Source organism: Nanorana parkeri, unplaced genomic scaffold (assembly GCF_000935625.1).
Source record: "Nanorana parkeri isolate BGI_ZX_2015 unplaced genomic scaffold, ASM93562v1 scaffold23, whole genome shotgun sequence".
NCBI classification, from domain to species: domain Eukaryota; kingdom Metazoa; phylum Chordata; class Amphibia; order Anura; family Dicroglossidae; genus Nanorana; species Nanorana parkeri.
The window spans coordinates 1,338,579-1,363,215 of NW_017306291.1; the positions used below are offsets into that span (position 1 = coordinate 1,338,579).

General features: G+C 42.0%; 1 protein-coding gene across 1 annotated transcript in view; it reads left to right on the plus strand.

Moving 5' to 3' along the window:
* The window catches only part of NEBL (nebulette), a 62,243-nt gene that overhangs the window by 23,471 nt on the left and 14,135 nt on the right, over nt 1-24,637 (plus strand). Inside the window, 13 exon segments of the mRNA XM_018564382.1 lie at nt 3,576-3,680; nt 5,482-5,586; nt 6,452-6,559; nt 8,166-8,276; nt 8,372-8,482; nt 10,324-10,434; nt 12,855-12,965; nt 13,994-14,104; nt 14,376-14,480; nt 17,213-17,305; nt 17,530-17,622; nt 17,715-17,807; nt 20,555-20,647. Coding sequence (XP_018419884.1) covers nt 3,576-3,680; nt 5,482-5,586; nt 6,452-6,559; nt 8,166-8,276; nt 8,372-8,482; nt 10,324-10,434; nt 12,855-12,965; nt 13,994-14,104; nt 14,376-14,480; nt 17,213-17,305; nt 17,530-17,622; nt 17,715-17,807; nt 20,555-20,647 — 1,350 coding nt within the window.

Genomic DNA, 24,637 nt, shown 5'->3' on the forward strand with positions numbered 1-24,637 from the left:
TCTTACATTATACATTAAAGGACGATATCAGGGAAAGTCCAGAATTCTTAAATTTTAAATATGTAAAGGGAAAAGCTGTGTCTGATTTATGCTTTTTTAGGACACCTGTTAGATTTAAAAAAAAAAACCAATGTACAGTACATGATGCAGACTGTCACTAGAATTAATGCAACAGTTCCCCCTGTAACAGTTTTATGACCCATTGATCCTGCCAGTAGATCCTTGATTTGCCACTTCCTTTAACAGGGTGACAACACTGTTTGTTTTAAAGTGAAATTGCACCACAGCATTGTTATCCTATGGACAGGGTACTCCTAAATCAGCCCTTCTTTTACCCCATGGGAACCCTTTAAATCATTTTTAGTGAACCTTGCTGAATATTATTATATCCATGGCTAAAGGTACATGAGTGTGAATACTAAGTTGCAATGAACAACAAAGAATATAAGGAAAGTAGACTGTTTGACTCCCACTACTGATCAACCTCCTGCTCTATAGGACAAGATAAACAAATAATAAACACAGTGAAATTGTAGTGTTCCTCTACACTAATGGTCAGTAGAGTAATGCCCCCTAACATTGGTGAAGTGCCTCCTTTTATTTGGGGATCAGTAGAAAAATGCCCCACGCATGATCAGTATAAAGAAGACCTCTTACATTCAATATCCGTTGAAAATGCTGCTCCTTGGTGTGTAGGTTGGCAATCAGTATGCCACTGCTCAAGGAACCCCTAAGAACCTGTGGTGGAACCCTGTTTGGAATTTATTTTTGTTAAATTAAAGGAGAAGTATTGGGAAAGTAAAATGTACTCTTACCAATGCTTAGAGCGTGGGACACTGCAGATCGCTTACCTCCCAGTCTTCGCCTGGCAGAGAGTGGTGACCCACAGGGAATTCCCGCCACTGCAGAGGCAGACCCAGCTGTCAATCAGGCAACTGGGTGGATCATGACAATATTAAAGAAGAGCTCCAGGCACAAATTTTATTAAGCCTTGCAGTGGGGCTACACCTTGTGCCCCCCCCCCCACTGCAGTGGTTAACTGCTCATTTTTTCCTAGGGTAAAAAAGTTATACTTTTACCCAATAATCGGAGCCGGCAGCGCTCCCTCCAGCCTGTCTCATCCTCTGCTGCAGTGATGGTATGTCCCTCGGCGTCCTCATGTTCTATACACTGTACTGGTCGTGATGACTCACCAGACCTTAGACCATTGCAGCCGAGGTGGAGAGACGCTCCAGGGACTGGTCTAAGAGCCAGCTGGCTCCAACGATCAGATGAGTATAACTTTTTTTTTACCCTAGGCAAAAACAATCACTTCACTGTTGGAGTGTGTTGGTAGCCCCACTGCAAGGGTTGACAAAAATGTGTGTCCTTAGCTCTCCTTTAACTCTAGCTTACTCTCTTCAAGCAGCTACTGTTTTCTTTTAGAACAAACTATTTACGCCAAATGAATAAAAGCTGACCGTAGTGGTATATGGCTTTTCCTAACCCCTGTACATGTCACCTTTGTTGGGCAGCTTGGTCTGCATGTCAGTGTGGAGAAAAATATAAACAATGGTATGTGAAATATAAAGGAATTCATATATTGAAATCTAACATTATATGTAATAACCACATATAGTGATATGCAATATTTTTTTGCGATAGTACTTTTAATAAGCCCAAATATATTTAGGTATACGATAGTGGTTGGGCAGTTTTGTCTGCATGTAGACGTGAAGCAAAATATAAATAAAGATAAATGTGAAAAGAAAAAGGTGAGAGTATTATATTTTCCCCTATAATGGTTCTAATGGATCTATCCTGATCCATAGTCTTTAATGTATCCAGTAGTCAATGCATGTTGGGTGTCCTGCCTATACAGCAGTAATGATGAGTTATGTCTTATCTCTTTATCTCTGATCTAACAATAAATGAATATAATATATCAGACAAAATATTCTGTTCTGCTAGGCTGGACTGCTAGCACCACCATCTCTGCAGTCTGCCAGTACAATTATTAGCCCGCAAGGAATTATCATACATTTTTCACAGAAAACATTTGTGTTCTGTGATAATCTGTCTATGTATGGTGGGTTTTGAGAGGCACGGAAATCCAGCCATGTTAACACTACCCAAAAATAAATAAAGCATTTTAAGTGCCTGTATATAATGAGCCATAATGGTAAAAGCAGGTTAATTTGTGTCTGCTGGAGATGATTGCGTAACATTAGAGAAGCCAAATTTCTAAAGAAAATTTCTTAATTTGATTTTGCAGCCAATTAGGCTCCCTAGGTGAATGTGAAAGAAGTCACAGTGTGTGCCAACAGAATAAAAACACTGTTTACAAAGTAAGGTTGTTTTAGGACAGTTTTTGAATGCTTGTTAAATGAAATGATAGGGTGCATTTATTGCTCAACCCCGAGAAGCTGCTGGATGTAAAATTACTCATCAAGTGCTGTCAAAATGTTCCAAGCATATAGAAATACACAAAGAGAAAAAAAGTGTCAAGTATGTATTCACTCTGGGGTGGATGTGATGATAGAAAAGATACGGTCACCAATATGCAGTGATCTGAACCTCCACTCTTCAATTGGTATGATTGTGCAGCCTTCTGTGCGTGGTAAAATAGCCACTGCTCCAAGTTCACCCTAGGCTCATCGCGGTATGCTTCAGCTGCTGCTCACGATATACTAAGACGCCGCAGCTGAAGCGGATCCCGACAATTATGTCTGGATCCGCCCAGCTGCGTGACTGACAGCTGGCTCTGCCTATCTAGAGGCAGAGCCAGCTGTACCCGCCCCCTTCCCCGTCCGTTCCGCCAGGCAGCGCTGGCGGATCGGAGTGGGGAGGGGGGAATCCAGCCCCTCCCCTGTCACGGCAGAGAGCCGTGACACGATTGAGAGGTAAGCGAACGCCGGTATGTGTTCGCTCACCTCCCCATCTACTGAGCCGACCTGTGACAGTCTCATTGTCACAGGTCGGCTAGAACTATGAGGAGAGTGAAAAGCACTCACCTCATAGTTCTCCTTTAACAGGTGTGCTGCATGAACATGTGCTGACAAGGAAGAAACTGATAGGAGCAGAAGTATAATTTCATCAGCCTCCTACTGCTTCTTCATTGTCCAATCACACACAGGGAGGTGGCCAGTGTCTATTACCAAACCTCCCAACTGTCTCATTTGGAACCAAACCCCTCTGTATTTCTTTCCTCCTCCTTTTTGGTGTGATGGACAGATATCTAGAAAAAAGTTATATTTAACTACCAAAATGTTTTATTCTGCACTAAACCCTCTATGTTATCCCTTAGTTATCTTGTTTGCTGTTTCAAAAAGCCAGTATAAAGGAGAAGTAACAGTTTTGGGTTTAATCATTTATGTTTGGCATATAAATTCTGAATGGTCCACATAACTAGGGGCATGGCAGGGGTTTGTTGCCGATATACAATGGGACATTATGGCTGGTAAAACAACTCCTATATAAATATTTCAACTGTGTGTTTAGCTGATTGCCAGGCATATATGCTTTAAGGAAGCTTAAATGAGTTTGTAAGCTAGCCTCGGATTTATCTGCTTGCTTGTGTGTGCTTTGTTTTTCAGGTGAAATATAAGAAGGACAAGCACAGCATACATGATTTTTCAGTAGACCTTCCAAACCTGCTCTATTTGGAACACACCCTGAAGACCAGCAAGATGCAGAGCAATGTAATGCTGGGGAGGGAAACTGTTTTTTCTCATATAAGAATATTGGGTTTACTTAAAGTGACATTAAAGTCAAATTCCCCCCCCTGGTGCTTATGTAAGGACTTACCTTAAATGATGCTTCTTAATCCGATCTTCTTCTTTCCAGGAGTTTTTAGCTGTCCCTCCAGCACTGGCGCGGGTCTCCGATCCAGCGCTGACTCCTCTGTCCTCCTCTTTGCTCACCCCCTTAAGCCAATCAAAGTCCTGCAGTCAGTGTATCAGTGGAGAAAGAAAGCAAATTGTCAACTTGGTCCCAGTATATACTGTATTTTTATAGATGAGGGTCAATTCATTCAATATTTATTCCAGTCTTCATGTCCCTCTGTGCAGAGAAATTTCTGCTTAAATTCTCAGATCTACACTACACCCCTGCTTTGGCATTATATAAGCGGCCCCACTCTCCCTGCTGAATATTTATTTATATTATAGAACTGGAGGTGTTGGAAAACCCAAAACTCCCCGGAGGACAGCAACAGAGTTGGCAATTATGGCAGGAGAGGAGATCTCTCTGTTGGAGTCCATGACACATAAGAACACCCTTTATAGAACCATCTACAGTTAGTGATGGTTATAGATACAATACTTTTTGTGATAATGGTGCTTTTAAAAAATGCCAAAATATGTTTAGCTGTCCTAAACACAAGACAATGATTAGACTGCCCCCACACCATTGTGGATCAGATCTGATGCCTACTTCAGCAGAGACGACATGACTCATCTGGCATGACATTAATTATGGGATCTCCCACTGATGGGAGCCTGCAGTCTACATTTCTGTTTAATAGGGATGTTTTCCATTTTGTGCCTTAATAACTTTTGGATGCAACTTTTTGTGTCATAGGTTTCATATAGGCCCAGTGATATATATAACTGCTGTTTTTAATATAATAACTGCACAAAAAGCAAACTTTTTTCTGAAGAAAATGGGAATCCCACAAAGGCCCTAAACCCAATCATGTGATCATTGGTCTGAAAGAGGAACTGAACTCTGAAAGTAAAGCTTTTTATGCTATAGGGAACATTTAGGACTGTTAATTGTGCATAAAAATTACCATCCAAAATCTAAATTTGTAATTAAATTCACCTGAAAAATTGCTGTGCACTTCCTGATATCTTCAGTGGGATGTCCTAGGTACTGCTGCCTCTAACTGCTAGTCTTAGGAGATTTGGAGGTAGATTTGGTGATGTCACTACTGTGCTGCTCACTGTTCTTCGTGCTGATGGGTCTGACATGAGGAAGCAAAGCCATGCTTCTACTAAGATGGCTGCCTCCACCCGGAGACACAGTGCAGAACAAGGCATGGTAAGTCAATACTGTGAAAAGAACAGCTGCAGGGAGATCACTGGTAATACCGTTGACTAGTCCTTTGACCTCTGCCTGCCTTTTATTAGGCACAGCTTCCAGACTCCAGTTCACAAAGGCTCTCAGGGGACTGCCGTTTCAGCAGAGCGCGTCAGTCAGCTTATTACTATTATTATACAAGATTCATATAGCACCAACAGTTTGCTCAGCACTTTACAATGTAAGGAAGACATTACGGTTCAAACAAAAATCAAGACAAGATGGCAAGGAGGGCCCTACATATTTACTTGAATTATGTAAAAGCCCCAAGATCCTTCACTTTCATGTGAGATCCCCATTTCTTCATTAATGGGTACTGTTTTTACGTCTCGAAATAACATTTACCTATGTCATGATTTTAAATGATATATTTAGCTGCATTTAAAACTTTCTTAATATAATGTTTGTTGTGCCTTATAGAAGACCTACAAGAAACAGTTTGAAGAAAACAAGGGGAACTATCATTTTGCTTTAGGTACGGCAGAGCAAATTCACCATAAAGAAAATGCAGTGCTTCAGAGCCAGGTAATAGCAATAATGAAAATAATAGTAATTAGCACAATTGAGAGTTTTCCTGAAAAACAGGAGCATTTAAGAGCTTTTTCACAAGTGCTTTCCGATCAGGCCCGCCTGTCTGTATTTCAGGCGTACCTGATCGGAAGCCCAATGTTAGTCTATGGGCAGCCAGATCTAAATGGAATGGGCATCCGTTTGTATCCAGTTACCCCCAGCTCCAGCCAGGTTTGGAAAAACAAACAGATCAAAGTTCTGTTTCACTAGACCTGATCATGCCGGATCAGGGGTAATGTGATGGAAAAGTCCATTTACATCCGATTCCCCACCAACATGGGTCCGGTAATTTCATTTTTTTCCTCCATCGCAAGATGAAGGAAAACCAGACGGACACGGATGTCACAACGGTGACATCCGTTCCAGTCAGCAAGAGATCTGGGAATGGATCCCTTCTTGATCGGACTGTGTGAAAGTGAACTAAGTGATTAATTTATTTTCTGAACTCCAAAAATACTCCTCAACATGTAATAAATGAGAAGGTCTGAACCAGGAAAACATAATCTTTCATTATGCAACAAAAGCTTTCTTTCCTGTGCCCGATATAAGCTTTGCCAATCAATCAGCAAGTAGTAAAGGAGCACAAACTTTTATGAGGGGGTCAGACACAGAACTTTATATTACTCATTTGCCCATGGCAACAAATGTATTTAAAAGTAATAGCTAGTTGCAATGATAGATTTCAGCATTTTAAAACAACATTTGTTTTTCCAGGAAACAATAGGATTAGAGGGAAAAAGAAAATACTTTTTAATTATAACTACCACAAATGTGATTGTCATTTCTTAAAGTAGTGTTATATGCTATTGTTATTTTATAGGTAAAATATAAGGAAAAGTATGAAAAATCAAAGGGTAAATCCATGTTGGAGTTTGTTGACACCCCATCGTATTATGTCTCCAAAGAGGCTCAGAAAATTCAAAGTGAGGTTGGTATACAGTGCTGACATTGGGGTACAGTATATGAAATTCCCATATGAAATCTCGTGCAAAATAACCTATAATAATATTAAAAAAAACATTATGGCAATGACACAATGGGGGTGATTTACTAACCTAAACACACGCACACACTAGGTGCGTGTGATTTTTACACAGCAAAACGTATTTATCAACCAAAAAGTCTCTAAAAGCATATTTCCACTAATGCCATATATGGAAAAATCATGCACATGATGCATATATAATGCTGCTTCACAGTTTAGACAAAAATGGTTAGCTCATACATTTACATTCCTGCATTCATCAACGCAAGCAACACAACGTAGAGATAATTTACACAACATCACCTTGCAATTCATCCAGGGCTTTGCACAACACACCTGCTGGGTGTGTACACACTACAAAGGTGTCTAGATTCCACCAATAGATCATGCTGGGAGGGAACACACTACAGAGGTGTATACTTGTTCGTGGCGTGTTTATAAGGTTAGTAAATCAACCCCAATGTATTTGTTACTGGAAGGTTAAACCAAGGGAATATTTTGTAGTATTTAAAATAGAATGTCACCTAAAATGAACTTTACAGTTATGGAAGGATCTGTTCCCCTACCATCATAGAATTGTTTCACCCAAATACCCCCCACCCACCCGCCCCCCCCGATGAAACTAAAGACTATGCAGGATAAGTGGCCCCGGGGGTTCTAGGAAGAGCACCTTCCACTGTCCCATTGTATATTCCCCTATAGTAATATATGTGGACCTTCACTCTTCATTGCTACTTTATCTAATATTGGTAGTCCCCCATTCCAACCGCCCCTTTCCTGCGATGCCATTCTACCCTAGCCAAGACTATAAAAAAGAATTCTAAATATCTACACCTCCTCCCTTGGTCAGTTGATAACCTTGCATGACTTCCAATACCATCCCTATGCTAATGACACACAAATTTATCTCTCTACTCTACAGCTCACCCCTTCGGTGTCCTTGCACATCACTAATTTACTAACTGACATCAGTCTGGATGTCAAACAACTTCTTAAAACTCAATCTTTCAACAACTGAGCTCATGATATTTCCTCTTGCCCTCGCACCTTCCTCCAACGTTTCCATTGAGATTGATAAAACTATCCCTCCCTCCCCCCATGCCAAGGTGATGGGTGTAATCCTGGACTTTGACCTCACCTTTTAGGCCCACATCCAATCACAATCCAAATCATGCCGCCTTCACCTCAGTAACATCTCCAAAATATGCCCCCTCCTAACTAAAAAAACCACAAAGCTACTCATCCACTCAATTGTTATCTCTCATCTCGACTATTGCAACTCCATCCTCACGGGCGCAGGGCCATCCTAACTACCTTGTCTTGAATTGTATTGTAACTATAATGTCTTATATTGTAAAATTCTGCACAAACTGTTATATAAATCCTGTATAATAGTAATAACAATAATAATAATAAATATAGAAATGTACACTTTGAATGCTTCAAACATGCTAACCTTGACGTCTCCCTTCATTTAGAGTTTTACATGGAGAATTCCATTTTGCTGCAAGATATTAAGCAAGTTAACTTCATTTTATTTGTTGAGCAGAAATTATATCGGAAAGATTATGAGGAAGGCGTGAAAGGGAAAGCTTCAGCAGACCTGGACCTCACACCAAGCTTCCTGCATGCTAAACATGCTACTAACCTGCTCAGTGAGGTATGACCTGCACAACATTGTAACGTAATATTTTCATGTAGGTGTGTCATTTCTGTTTATTATGCTGTTCATCTACTTTATTATATTATCTCTAGAAAGAATACAGGAAAGATCTAGAAGAAGGGATCAAAGGAAAGGGACTGACCGTTCTGGAAGACACCCCCGATTTAATAAGGGTGAAGAATGCAGCACATATACTAAATGAGGTAAACTACTAAACTAATTATAAGTGTAGAGCAACATTGTGGTAAATACTGTGACTGTGATTACTTCCCGGGGATTAACCCTGTTTTTAGGAGGCTGGACACTATAAAGGAAAACTATCCCTCTATGGGCTATGAGACCCCTGTCAAGCAGCATCTGTCCAGTTTTAGCCTAGTGTACAGGATGTATCTCCTAGTCCTGGCCTATGAGATATACCACATACAAATGTGATGTATTTAATATTATTTTGTTCCAGTTGGTAGCTCACTGGGTACGACCGTGGTTTTCTGTCTTATGGTGCTGTATGTACTAGAAAGAGCAGATCTAAGCTGCCCCTTCTGAGTTGGACTATGGATCTATGAAGTTGCACCATTATAGGCTCCCCTCTAAATGACAACCCTGCCCACAAGGTCTGGAGTATTCCAGCTGACTGCTGTCTGGGGGGCTTTGAACTACTGGACGTATTTCATTATATTTTATTTCTTTTGGAAGCTTACTTGTTATGGCTGTGGTTTTCTGTCTTATGGTTCTATCTGTGCCAGAAAGAGCGTATCTAAGCTGCCCATTCCTAAGTTTCTTCAATGTAGGCTACCCTCCAAGTGACAACCCTGACGACCAGGTCTGGAGTACTCCTGCTGAATTCTGTCTGGGGGCTTTGTTGCCTGAGACTCTCCTTCATCTATGTCACCATTTAGAAGTTGACTTTCAAGTTGTACATTTTCAGGGTACTTTGGCTTTGTCTTCTCTTTAGAATTTGTGTGCCTTTTGTATTCCATGTGAAGGTTGTGTTGCCATCAGAAGCCTGAATAAGTTGTAGAATTGTTCAGCCTGTGTGAAGTCATAATCTATGAAGTGAACATGTTGCTTGCCATTGCAGAGAATGATGAGAAATGCCGGGTATTGCTAAGTATGGGGGAGAATGTGATTTACTCCCCTCTATAGTATACATAAAAGACCTCACAACCCCTTTGATTTTAGCTGGGTGACCATGTGGTCTCCCTGTGCATGTTGCACAGCCAATGATCCATAGATTCTGCCATTGGTGACATTGAATGCTATATGCATTTGCACCAGGGGACTGGGAGTCTGTTTTCATGCATTATTAGTCTTCCTATGTTTAGGATTTCTTAAATGGAGATACTTGTGGCAGTGTCTTTGTTGCAGCTTTTTCATATCCCCTGCAGTGTTCCTAGAGACATATGCATGCTGACATATGACATTATACTGTATATGTATTCCTATAGTTTTCTGATGAAGCAGACCTAGGGTCTAAGAAACACATCAAAAGAGCTACCAACATTCCACTTGTGATTATCCTCACATCTTGGAAGACTAGAGCTACAGACTATATAAGATCAGTTGATGGATAGTTAAAAGGTAATCAGTATGGGTGTAACTAGCGTTGTTTCTATATACTTTGTCTCTACATTTCACTTGCAGATATGCATTTCTAGGCATATCTTCATATTCAGTTAAATAAAAGTAGTGCTCTTGTGATACAACTTTCAGCCTGTTTAGTTAGCTCCAGTGACACCTTCAACGCCCTGAACTAGTACATTTGAGAAAGTTATGTATTTCTCATGTTGGGAATGATTATTTTACTCTCTAGTATTGCTCTTCATCTTCTACTGCTTGCCACAAACGTGAGTGCTGTTGCCTCTCAGGGAATATAGCCAATAAGGTAGGAGTTCTCCAATCTCCATTGAGTATGCCTAATGCCTCAAAGTTATGTTGTGTTTCCTAATGAACATAACGAAAACAAATCCACTCAACCATAATTTGCAACAATAAAAAAAAAATCACCAAATTTGCAACAAAACTTTGTCTGTTTCCCTTTCTTAAGAAAGAGTACCGTAAGGATCTGGAAAATGACATTAAAGGGAAAGGCATGGAGTTGAGCGCAGACATTCCTGATATGATCCGAGCTAAGCGGGCATCTGAAATTATTAGTCAGGTAAGATACAAAGTAATAAGCTTACCAATCTATAGATGTGGTGGCTGTACCAGTTTTCTTTATTCAGGCTTTTTTTGCTTTATTGTCACCTTGTGATCCTCCCAGTAACACTCTTTCTGTACTAGGGTGATAGCATGTTCCTAGTGTACTATATCTGTGGAGGGGCAGGGTTGTCCCCCCAGGACAGGACATTTGTTAGGATTACTGAACAACCTCCCCATCTCCATAATCTAGGGGGGAGGTGTTCAGAAGTTCTGTAGTTCACAGAGGATAACTGGGTAGTGTTGATATTACTGCTCAGTATTTCAGTGCTACAGAATCTAAATGAAGTTATGAGCTCACTGGATTTCTGGCAGGATCAACAGTTTTTTTTACACTTATTGAACAGATATTACAAAACTATATATACTATATATATATATAATGTGGTATTGTGTGGCAATCCCCCGGTAGAACTGGGTGTTTTTTTTCCCAGGATTGTCTTTGCAGTTCTCCCCAGCTTTCCTGGATTTGGCATGGGATCCTGGAACTGGGAGATTTCAAAGAAAGTTGGGATTGATGAAATCTCCATTCCTGGGTCTGTGGATTAGTAGTGGCCAGCACCTAACGGTTGCACACCTGTGCACAGCCCTTATTGAAAGGGTGCTGGCTAATGTTCAGCTGGGTTAGAGAAACATGTGTTCAGGAGTCAGGAGGACTCCACCCAGACGTCAGAGTGGAGCCAGGTGGCTGTGTGTGCTGGAGGCACATGGGAGACAGCCGAGGAAGGCTTAGAGAGCCAGCGACACATGAGGAACCTGTGGAAGAGTCACACGAGAGGTGTGGAAGCTATTGAGAGCTGCTAAAGAGTATTGAGCACGGCTGTGGACTGTGGCTCTGTTAAGGAAATCCCTAACGCCCAGGTACTGGGACACATGGAGTATGTACGGCAGCCTTGAGTCGGTTAGATTATGTAATACATTCTGTTTGCTGAAATACAAGCAGATCTTGTGTTATTACTGAAAAAAACTATGTTTACGTTTTGAAAGAAATAAAAGACTGTCCTGTTTTATGTTCAAGCGGCTTCAAGACTGGTCTTTATGCGCTCACCATTTATGCTAACTTCCCCAAACATCACTCTATACAGTATATATATACATATAAAAATATATACAATATATAACTGCTGGAGGGCACATGATTTAGGAAACAAAGTGTGAAGAAGAAAACTCAGCTTTTCTTCATGGGAGGTTTTGAATCTTCCAAAAAATAATGGGCTCGATGTCCTCATTTGAACTACGTGCTAGTTCACATTTTTGTGCCTCTTCTTGGACCTAAAATAGATTAGTGTTGTAAGAGGTTAGATAGATCATTGTAATAATTGTTCTAATTATTCCTCTTCATACTACTCAGATAAAGGCCATGTGTAATTACTGTAATCATAGTAATGGGTACAAATGAGGCTTTTCCTATGAGGAAATTACTCTCTCCTCGGATTGGATCTAACGCAGAGAGCAACACTGTGTTCTGTCTGATGCTGAGAATGCGATCTATACCATTACACTCACTGGACTTCATTACATATAATGCACCAACTCCCTAAAACACAAGCCTGTTACAAGGTACATTTAAACTAATGACAGCAGGGCCACATTTCTGTGTACAGTGTAGCTATGAACACTGCATTCCTCCTTATTAGTCTTTTAGCCAATCAGCTGTAGGCTTAAGGATGTCAGAAATTTCCAGTAAACAAAAACTCTTCAACAGTACAAATCATACTTTTCAGACATCGTTCTAAAAGTCCTTCAGCAGTCACCCCAAAAGCAGAGAAAATCACCAACCGTCAAAAAGGCTTAGGCTTTCTTTCCGTGTCTGTACTCGTTTTCTGCTCTATGCTGGCTCACAGCTCCCGCGTAACATGACAGCGGTGGTGGTCTTTTTTTTTGGTGGACATCAAGAACTGAGTGAAATTCATACAGCGTATGGCGTAGAACTTCATACAGTTAGACACCCCGGTCTAACAATTTAAGGAGCTGCACACCGACCACAACACAACACACCACCCTAAAAGTGCATTTTCAACTTTATACAGTGTATGGCCACCTTTAGACAGCCAAATTTTAAAAAGTATAACTCCGCTTTATTATAACTAGTCAATGTATCCAATAAATATATTCTTTCTTTGACACTTCATATTAAAGTCTATCTGGATTCAATTGGCTTTATGAATAACAATAGATACTGTAGACACTAATACATTAGAGGCTGTATTGAAACTTGTTGCCTTTTGGTATTGAAAGTCTTATTAGGTATAGAATGCACCATGAGAAAGCCAAAGGTGAGAAGATACAGGTAACTTTTCTATAAATGCCCAGATATGTCTAAGCTAGAGGATTTTTTTTTCAAAATGTTAATATGCTTCTTTTTTTACTTTTCATTAGAAAGAATACAGGAGAGACTTAGAAACCGAGATCATAGGGAAAGGAATGCAAGTAGATGCTGACTTACCGGAGATACAGCACGCAAAGAAAGTCACAGAATTTTTGAGCCAGGTTGGTACCTAATGTCCTAAATGAGAACCAGAGTCATATATTGGGAATCAGAGGGTATACAATGTGCTGCTGTACTGGATGCCGGGAATACGAATCAGAGGGTACAGTATATATATTGTCCTGTTGTACCAAATGTCCTGAATGGGAATCAGAGGGTATATATGCTGCTGTTGTACTGGATGTCGGGAATGGGAATCAGAGGGCATATATTGTGCTGTAGAATTGAATAGCCTGAATGTGAATCAGAGGGTATATATGCTGCTGTTGTACTGGATGCCGGGAATGAGAATCAGAGGGTATATATACTGTATATTCTGCTATTGTACTAGATGTCCTGAATGGAAATACTACATATCGCGCTGTTGTCAAACAGTGTCAAGTCTGCCTCTTTAGGATCAATTCACTAAAGCATGATCTATGCAGCATTTAATTATTGTGTATTATTTTATTTACTATTGAAAATGATTCACTAAAGATTTTATCACACAATTAAGATTAATTTACTGCAGGCACTGTGCTATTCAGTATGAAAAGGGTCAGTTACACAAAATGCTTGCAGGTTAAAATACTGGTTGTTGTGTATCTAAAGGTAAACCTTTTTTCCCCATTTTGGATAGAGTGGTGAATGGTTATTAGAAAAAGTAAATAAAAGTTTTTTTTTTAGTAAGCAATTCAAGAGATTTCTTTTCACTTCCAGCCTTGTAGACTTGACAGACTCCAAACTGAACAAATCCTTTTCTTAAATAGTTGTAACTGGAAGAGATGTCCCAATTGGAAGATTTCTCCTCTATTACTATTCTGGAGGCAACTAAAAATGTTTAACGGTCACCAAGATAAATATATGAGTGAATCTCCTCAATGAGGGCAAATAGTTCTCCTTTAACTTTGAGCTTCTGTTAGAAGTCTGTTTATGGGGATGGAGCCAATCCAAGGTGGGGATTAATCACATTTAATTAGATAAAACTCATGTTTAAATAATCCACCAGCCTGCATACTGTTGTATTGTATTTTTTTACTTTTTGTTAAAGAAAAGTTATAAGTAGGATCTAGCGACTGAGATAAAAGGGAAGGGGATGCAGGTGGGCCCAGATATCCCTGAGCTACAAAGAGCAAAGAGAGCCTCTGAGATTGCAAGTCAGGTAGCCAATCATTGTTCTCTGTGCTGAACTACGGACATCTTTTTATAACATTTTGGAAGCAAAAATATCACATGGTGCCCATTTTTGTGCTTTTCCAGATGAAAATTCAAAATATTTGTTGTTGCACGGGCATAGAAAAGGTTCACTTTAGGGGTGTTTAATGTGCTGGGAGTGAAGTTGTTATTAATATTATTTTATTATTATTTTTATATTATTATTTTATTATTACTTTTTTTAATATCGTTACTGTTTTGTATAATTTTATCTACAGCAAAAATACAAGAATGAAGCACAGAAGATGATGTCTATGTATTCTGTAGGTACTGATACTCCTGAGATGGAAAGAGTAAAGAATGCCCAGAAATCCATAAGTGCTGTGAGTATAACCACCACACATCCTAACATAAGATAATAGCACAAAGGACGCTGACCATAAAGAATTATTATGCAAAAAATTATTCATTAAACTTACAATTGCTTTTTTTAAACACTACTTTTCCTTTATGCTCGGTTTGTAAATAAAATATGCATTCGTTTAAAAGTTGGATGAAAGGTTTTGCTTAGTGTAACGCCTTTGGCATACCTTTCTAAGAACAGAAAGAGGGACACCTTCTAGCACAATGTATTTAGGCAATGGAGAGACCTCCATCACCCCCAGTTCTAGGGACTATTAAGAGTTTATATGCCAAAAATGATTGGTAAATACAAAATTGTCTTTTTTTCACCATTACTTTTCCTTTATACAGGCTTTTCAAATATTAAAAAAGAAAAATAGGAGATGAGATAAAGAATTTAATGCAGAATAAAACTTTTGGAAGTTAAATAGAACCTTTTCATAGATATCGGTACATCAGACCAAAAAGACGGACAGGTGAGGAGGAAGGAGGGACAGAGGGAATTAGTTCCTAATGAGGGACAGTTGGGAGGTTTGCCTTCGGTACATTTTTAGAGTTCTGTACAAAGTGGGTAGCAAGCAAATTAAGGGGTCTATTCACAAAGCTGCCGAGGGCAGCCGAGTGAATGACCGATCAGAAGTGAAGTGAGCCGAACACTGTTCGGCTATTCACTTCAGGCTGGTACGGCTGATTTCAGCCGATATACGGCTGAAATCAGCCGTACATCGGCTTGCTTCGTGTGGATTCGGATCAGCCGAACATGCTCAGCATGTTCGGCTGATCCGAATCCACACGAAGCAAGCCGATGTACGGCTGATTTCAGCCGATATACGGCTGAAATCAGCCGTACATCGGCTTGCTTCGTGTGGATTCGGATCAGCCGAACATGCTCAGCATGTTCGGCTGATCCGAATCCACACGAAGCAAGCCGATGTACGGCTGATTTCAGCCGATATACGGCTGAAATCAGCCGTACATCGGCTTGCTTCGTGTGGATTCGGATCAGCCGAACATGCTCAGCATGTTCGGCTGATCCGAATCCACACGAAGCAAGCCGATGTACGGCTGATTTCAGCCGATATACGGCTGAAATCAGCCGTACATCGGCTTGCTTCGTGTGGATTCGGATCAGCCGAACATGCTCAGCATGTTCGGCTGATCCGAATCCACACGAAGCAAGCCGATGTACGGCTGATTTCAGCCGATATACGGCTGAAATCAGCCGTACCAGCCTGAAGTGAATAGCCGAACAGTGTTCGGCTCACTTCACTTCTGATCGGTCATTCACTCGGCTGCCCTCGGCAGCTTTGTGAATAGACCCCTAAGTGATCTACCATATTGGCCAGGAATAAATACAATGGTAGAAAATACAAGAAGCATTCTTACAGTGATACCTTTTAGTGGCTTTTGGAGCTCTAAATCCTTTTCTATGGATATAACGACTTAAGCAGGAGCTTTAGAAAAGCTCTTAATTAGTTTTAGTTAGCTACTAATTGTATCCCTGTGACAATTCATTTGTCCTCTGTACATGTATACAAATAGGAACAACAATGAACAGAGGGACAGAGTGATTTGGTTCCAAAAGAGGAACAGTGGAGACCACTGATGATGGAGAGCGTTTAAGCTGATGTCCAAGAGTGTCAGGGTCAGAAGCAAGTCAAATGCAATGTGCTTTTCATGAATTTGAAAGGCTTGTATTGGAGGTGCCTTAGTAAACCAAAAGAACACTGCTTCCAGATTCAAAAGCTAAACACTACATTGCAGATCCATTCTAAAAGGCTTCTAAACACATGACAGAATCAAAAAACAAAAGTCTGAGTACAGAAGCTGTGACGTATAAAACCCTGCAGCAAAACGTTCTATATATTTAGCACATTTAAGATCTGTGGTGTCGGCCCATACTAGGCCCATACTGGGCCAGGCCTGGATCTGTGGAAAGACTTTGAAAACCCCCAGCCTCGGCTTACAATGTTTGCGACTGTCTCTTGTTACATTAAAAACACAAATCATTTCCCAGCACACATACCAACTAGCTTGCAAAAAAGCTTACAGTGTTTCACAACTTGCGTTAAAAACAGGTTTTATTGGCACAACCTTTGCAAAATACGTTGAAGCGACACTGCCTCGTCAAGGTTCCTCTGTGTAGTGTGATCTTAACTTTAAATCTATAAAAACCTCCATCTTTGAGCATATATAGCAATGGACAAATTGAGTACAGGTATACCCGCAGAGCCCATGTCTTACATGAACACAATTTATACTCTTGTAAGAATGCAAGCATACACAAAATCCATGTTCTTTTTAATGATATATACAGTTACTTTTTGGGAATTCTATTGGCAAAAGTAAATTTGTGGCCATTTGGGTTTGAATCTTTTAGAGCCTGTAGGGATTCTTTTTCACCTGTATGGAAAGCTTTTTTTAAAAGGAGCCTTGGCTTTTATAAAGTTTACCCACCCAATGGCACTAAATAAAAAGATCATGTGACCTGGTTTGAGGGAGTAGTAAGCCTTACCAGTGCCTCTGCCATCCTAAAATCAGTCCCTATATCTCCAGCTAATTAATGATGTTTGGTATTTATTAAGTATTCCTATCTCTCTATCTATTCTACCTTCCAAACATATGCAACCATAGAACCGTAAGATGCCAGCAATGGTATAACAAGTTTGCAGATGCAACAAACTGAAGAATTTTTACTTTGACTATTCTCCAGGTGTTTTATAGAAAAGGACCAGGAGCTGGCACAGCTGTGAAAGAGACGCCAGAGATGGAAAGAGTGAAGAACACGCAGATGAATATCAGCTCAGTACGTTGGGTCACAAAGTGTGATTAGTTAAATATTTTTCTAATTAACACAATCAGTAACTATATAAAGGTAAACTATATAAAGAGAGAGAGAGCGCACCACATGTTTGTCAAGTGATCTCTGTCATATGCAAAAGGAAATGCTGAGCAGTGTTACAATTATAATGAAGTGAATGTTGCCTGTGGGTAGCATTTACTCATTTGTGCTTCCATGGATTGTTGCAGGTGAAGTATAAAGATGAAATCGGACCTGCGACAGCCATACCCGACCTGCCGGAAAACAGGAGAGTAAAAGAGATCCAGAAGAACATTAGCAATGTAAGAGAAATTGAACAGTCTAATTTAAGAAGCTTTGTATTGAAGACTTCCTGGTGCTATGCTGACCCAGACGCTTTACTGTTGATTGACAGGTCCGTTATAAAGAGCCTCTGAGAAAAGCCACTCCAGTCAGCATGACGCCAGAAATGGAACTGGCTAAGAAGAACCAGGAGCATTTCAGCACGGCAAGAGCGTGTGCCATAGATTGATATTCCAATTAGCCTTTACTCTTGCAACACAGTACACTTCCAGGGGTTTTTGCTTTTTGGCACCTATAGTTCATTAAAGTAAACCTGTGCCTATGTAGGGAAAAGCAATGGATTTGCTTTATTATCCTCCAAAGCAGCATATACTTACCTCTCCTTCACTCCCAAGCTGCTCTGATCAGCCGCTAGGAACAAAGACAATACCCGGTAGTTCAGGGGGTGTAGACAAGCATGTGACTCACTTCAGGTACAGAGCTGAGCCAATCCACAAACTCCAGTGCTGTAACATGGGGAGAGTCTATAGCCTTGATTAAGCTATGGCCCATAGCCTACACAGAAAAGAATGCTAATGAACACCTTAACTTTCCATTTATTGTATCTTACACCATGTACCATTTCTTAAAGGTTTGTAAAATATGCAATTGTTCTGCCAGAAATCTTGTGAGCTAATAGCTTCCTGTGCTGTCTGCTTATGCTGACTGTTAACAGTTACACTGTTCCCAGTAATCTCTGAGGACTACAAATCCTGTCCCCCATCTTATGGAGAAAAGGAGATGGGAAAAGTTTTTTTTTGTATAGTTCTGTTTAAGGGTGACAACACTGCTTCTCTATAGATATAATATAATGAGCTAGTGCAAACATAGGGCAGGAAGTGTGTTACTGGCAGGATCACTTCGTGAAATGAAAACCTAATGCAGCCACCACATCTAAGGACTGGCACGCTGCAAGTTATTAAATGTTTAGATACACTTTGATGCATACCTGTAAACCTGTAATCTAAAGTACAGCTAAAGGCTCATGTATGATATTCCAAACAAATACCTAAGCCAGTTACTATGTCATGTACAAGCCTCATAAAGTAAACAAAAACTTTCTTTACCTTCTTTACTTTCTTCGGCCGAATGCTGCTTCATTTGTGTTTTACATACTCCCCCTCCCAGACACTGCAGGTAATAGTGGGAGGGTTTCTAGGGAGCCGGGGGCAGGGCTAGGTGTGGCCAGGTGCTGATTGACAGCTGCATGGTTTGTGAATTAGTAGTGACAATGATGATGGCCACACCCCCTGCAACATTTTTTTCATGTCACCATATTGCAAGCAGGCACAGACTATACGAGAGTGGCAACTCTGTCTGAGTTCAGGAACAGAGCAGCATTGTTGCCACCCCATCACCGGAAGCTGCCTTTAGGTGGACTTCACTGGAAGAACCAACATGTATTTGTAGGACTAGAGGAAGACTTGAAGTGTTGCAGCACATATGTTTTTGAATTAGAGGCTATAGTTCTACTTGAGCTAGGTTTGCCGCGGGATGGGAAAGATTGACAGTACTTGAGTTATGATTTTTTTTCATTGATAAAAAATGTGTACATTTGCAGCTGCTGACATTTTTTGCAGTACATCTGGGCTGGGCCAGCTTATTTGCCGGCTGAGGCGGCCAGGAGAACAGGGGAGTGGTGGGGGGTCTGGGGAAAGCTGTCAACCGGGCAGGAGGTGGTGGCTGGCCGAGCTGTCGGGTGGGGAAGGGGGGTTGCTGTTGGTTGCCTATGGTGCCTTCCCCAACACCTGCCGCCCCCTCAATGAGATGTCGCCTGAGGCTACCGCCTTGGGCTGCCTCATTATGGGAACGCCTCGGCATCTGGGTGTTGCTGACATCAATGCTCTCATCCAGTGTCCAGGAGATGAGGACAGGTAAGGCACCTAGCTCTATATAAGGCTGGACTCACATTGTATAGCATCTACCCTTACAGAGGCCTCCTACCTGTCCTCATCTCAAAGGCTTTACGTTGCTGTCCAGGAAGGTTTATTATAAAGACAGAGCAGACACATTCATGCCACCTGTTACCAACAAGGGCAAGACTCAATTTGAAATTCTACCATGAATTCATCAATGTGGGGAAAAAAATATTTCATATTCTTTAAATTGTATCTGTTCAAGAATATTAATTGTCATCAGGCGATAAAGATGAACTCTAGACAAATTATTGCAATCAATAAACCATTTTCATTTTTAATGTAAGCAGTGTAAGTATCTAAATATGACCTGGTGTCTTCAGCCTATTACAATCACCTGTACAGCACAGCTCCTATTGGGACAAAGAGAAGCAGCACAAGGAGTCAGTCAGTTGTACTGCAGTAATGCTGATAAGAGGAGAGAACAGAGTGATGAGCTCACCACTCTGCTGCTTCTCCTTTCACTGGGGGAGGGACAAGATCTATAACTGGAGCGGTAAAAAAAACAGTTCTCCTCCTCTGCCAAACAAAGCTGTGCTGTGTGTGTGGCAGAACTGTGATAATCTCAGGATGGGATGGACAGAAAAATACATTTTTCCAGAGGAAAAAACAACTTCCTTATGTGGTTTCATCTGTACATAAAGCCGTTTGCTTGGAGTTTCATTGATGTGGGCACACAGAGCACCTGAAGTTATTTTACAGTGTCCAAGAAGTCCGAGAAACCATTGCACCTTGTTATGCCATTACAGATTTGTTCTTTGTGCTGCTTCTCCCTCATCCAGGTTGAGTTCTGCCATAAAGGTACTGATACCAGGTGAGATGTAGGTACTTAAATGAGTTGCTTTAACAGTTGTTATTATTTTTCAAATGAACACATACCTACATGAACCAGTGATTTTTTATCTGCCCGTAGTTCAGCTTTAATGAGTGGTGTGCTATCGACAGCTGTATGGTAAATCCCATGTTATAATTGAATGTAATTTCTTTCTTTTTTTAGGTTCACTATAAAGAGAAAGTTGGGAAGGTCACAGCAGTCAGTTTTACTCCGGAGATGGAAAGAGTTAAAAGGAACCAAGAAAATATTAGTTCGGCAAGTTGCCCTTGATGTGCTGTACATTAGAGGATAGAGGAAGGTAGACTGCATGCATCATAGCAGTGTGGCTGTGACTTTACTAAAAATGGGCACTTCACAGATGCGGATGCTGGAGGTGTTTTGTTCAGGAGTCCTAATTCCTAATCTAACATTATGCTGAAATCAGTTTAAGGGCCCACCCGAAGCATTGTGGCTGCACTGTTTTTCTAGTGCAGCTACAATGCAAAACTGGGCAATTTGCCTTGTTCCAGATGTGTGCAGCTCACACCACCACATTGCAGTGGTATGGACTAGAAAACCGTATGGCATACAGTACTTTTTTTCAGCGCATGACACCTCCTTGTGCCCATAGAACTTAATTAAATGTCTCTTGTGACATTTCAATAAAGTTCTAACAAAAAAGTAAATAGTGCAATACGTCTCGATCAGAGCATCAGCACCATGCCAGGCACATGCACATGCACACCAGCAGCTGTGCAGTGTAGCAAGGCTGCTGGTGTGAATGGACCCTAATACATTCCAGGAGTCCCAAAACAAAAGGAGATCAAACCCCTGCACTTTGTTTTTGGAAAACAGCCACAATAATAGAGTAGAAAAGCCTGTTCCCTGTCAGCATGCTTGTCCTCTGTGTGGAAGCACTGGCCTCTCTGCAGAGGTCAAGCACACTCCCTGCCAAGTAAGAGCCAGAGGTTTACAATCAGCAGGTAGTGTGAGCTTAGCAGATTGCAGATCTAAAGGTTTGACTTAGCAGGGGGCATGTCGGAGCTCTGCAGAGAAACATGTCGGACCTCTGCAGAGAAACCACTGCTCCTTCACAGAGAGCAGGTGTCTTGTCAGAGAACAGGCTTTTCTCCTCAGGCTGTGGGTGCTTAAGGTGCCTATACACTGGCCATTTTTAATGTACTGGATGAAATTCGCACAGTGTGTGGGGCTGTTGGCTCCCTTTCAGTCGGCATTCCACGATCACCTGATGGAAGGAGCCTGCTGGAAAATCTCTGTGAGATCAGACCCGGCAGCCAATGAGCTGCCCGCTCTGATCGGGTATTCTGACAGGTGCCAGTGGAAATTGGCAGGTGTATGGGTAATACATTGAACACCTTTTGGTTTAATGCACCTGAAATGTATTTAGCTGTTTGAAACGGGAGGTTCAATTGGGCTTCAATCCTGTTGTCTGGGAACTATTGGCAATAGATCTAGCAATGGATCAGATGTTTACCTAGCTTCTAGCAGAAAATGATATGCTTGGATTTTATAACCAACAGCCAGGCTTTGCACCAGTTGTTATCCACAATTAGGTAATTTTTCATGGGGTTGTAATGATATTAGTGAAGTGTGTCCTTAGCGATTAGATATAGGAGTAGCAGATTTCAGTGCAAGAATAAGAGCTTTTGGTGCCAATTTCAGCATAGGACAGTCTAATAATTTTAATGGCCAATAGGATAATTATAGCAGTACAAAATTCAGGGCAGGTCAGGGCTCTTTTCTTGTGTGTGCCAAAGCCTCTCTGAGAAATACCAGCACCGAAAACCAACATACTGGGAGATACCACTAACACACTTAAGGTGCCCATACACCTTACATATATCTGCAGATTTTCTGTGGTCAGATGGAAAAAGTGCAACAGATTGGCCCAGGTGGAGATTACTCCATCCACACAGTTGGAGATTACTCCATCCACACAGTTAAGTGTAGATGGAGGAATCTGTTGCACCTTTTCCATCACAGAAAATCTGCAGATAATTGTAAGGTGTATGGCCAGCTTAAGACTCATGTCTTATGGTATGATATATCACCAGCAGCATTATTACATCTTGCTCACTTGGAAGGAAGCAGCAACCTAGCAGCATCTCTGTGGTCCGGCTAGCCAAGGAACCACCACATATCAATAGGTATGTAGTCTGTTAGTGAAGGAACCACTACATATCAGCAGGTATGTAGTCTGTTAGTGAAGGAACCACCCAATATAAACAGGTATGTAGTTTGTTAGTGAAGGAACCACTCCATATCAGCAGGTATGTAGTCTGTTAGTGAAGGAACCACTCCATATCAGCAGGTATGTAGTCTGTTAGTGAAGGAACCACTCCATATCAGCCGGTATGTAGTCTGTTAGTGAAGGAACCACCCCATATCAACAGGTATGTAGTCTGTTAGTGAAGGAACCACTCCATATCAGCAGGTATGTAGTCTGTTAGTGAAGGAACCACCCCATATCAACAGGTATGTAGTCTGTTAGTGAAGGAACCACTCCATATCAGCAGGTATGTAGTCTGTTAGTGAAGGAACCACTCCATGTCAGCAGGTATGTAGTCTGTTAGTGAAGGAACCACTCCATAGCAGCAGGTATGTAGTCTGGTAGTGAAAGAACCATTCCATAGCAGCAGGTAGCTATGGAATCCTGCCGCTAGTGCATAGACCATAGTGAAAGATTGGTCATGCCATACTTTTACCACAGACACCGGCATTAACTGGCACTCCTGCATATCTCCTCCCCAGATCTAATTGTTCAGGGGCTCTGCTCTGAGTCTTTGTGGTACTTCAACATATTGTTAAAGCCCTGATGAAGGGGGTTTGTCTGACCCCCATTGACTTCCAGTCAGGGGCGGATCCAGAGTCTATTCTCGGGAGGGGCACTGCCAGAAAATTAAGTAGATCCCTGGATGCAGACAAGCCCAGCCTCCTGTCTCCCACACTGTCAGAAACTGCATACAGCGTGTGCTGGTTACTACTTAAAACGGCACGCTGTGTGCAGCTTCTGAGAAAAAACGCTATTAGCATAGCGAGGAAGCCGGCTGCGCATTTTGCATCACTCACGCTACGCTAATAGCGTATCTTCTCAGAAGCTGCACACAGCACGGCGGTTTAAGTAGTAACCAGCATGATCTGTAGGCAGCTTCTGACAGCGGGGGAGACGGGAAGCTGGGCTTGTCGGTGGATCCAGGGATCAGGGGAGTATTAAAAACAAAAATGTGTTATTTTATGTTCCTGGGGACATGTAGGGCTCATTCACACTGGAATCGGCCGGCACGTACAGCTCCGTGCTGTGTGCACAGCCGTATCGGGCAGCTCCCGGGAAGGACAGGTGCTGCGTATGATTAGTATGCAGCCCCTGTCCTTCTCTATGGGTGTATGCAGCCGTACACCCCCCTACGCTCACCCGCCCTGCACGTTTGTGCGGGTGCATGTTTCCTTGCTCGGACGCAGACACGATCCATCCTGTCAGCATACGGGTACGCTCACCCACACCGATGTACAGGACGGGTGAGCGCAGGGTGGCGTACGGCCGCGTAGTCCCATAGAGAAGAATGGGGGCTGTGTACTAATCACATGCAGCACCTGTCCTTCCCAGGAGCTGCCCGATACGGCCATGCACGCCGCACGGAGCTGTACGTGCGGGCCAATTCCAGTGTGAATGAGCCCTTAAAAATGTTCCTGGATTTAAAAAAAAACTGGTCACCTTACCCTGGTGGTCAGTGGGGGCTCTGGTTGGTAGTGAGGGCTCTCGGGGCTCTGGTTGGTAGTGAGGGCTCTCCTGTGGCCGCAGCAACCAGTTTGCCCGCAGGAGATCCCGTCACTGAACCCCCTGCGCTAAATGAAGCCCCCGGCCGCAGGTGCAGTGGCTCCCTCCACCGCCTCTCTGCCACCTGCACCGCTACAGATGCGGCTCTCTAATCGCGCAGCCGCTCGCTTCTCAAGGGTATACCGAGGCGATTCGGGCTGGCTGGAGCAGGCAGATGTGGCCCTCTAATCATGTATGTTAGACAGAACTCCTCCCGAGTACCCCTTGAGGAGTGAGCGGCCGCACGATTAGAGAGCCGCATCTGTAGCGGTGAGCCTTGGCGGACAGTGGAGGGGAGTGGTCACAGGAGAGGGTCCTCATTCACGCTGACCCACATACGGGTATAGGCTCCGCCCCATGACGGGTATAGGCTCCGCCCCATGACGCGTATAGGCTCCACCCCATGCCACGTATAGGCTCCGCCCCGCCAG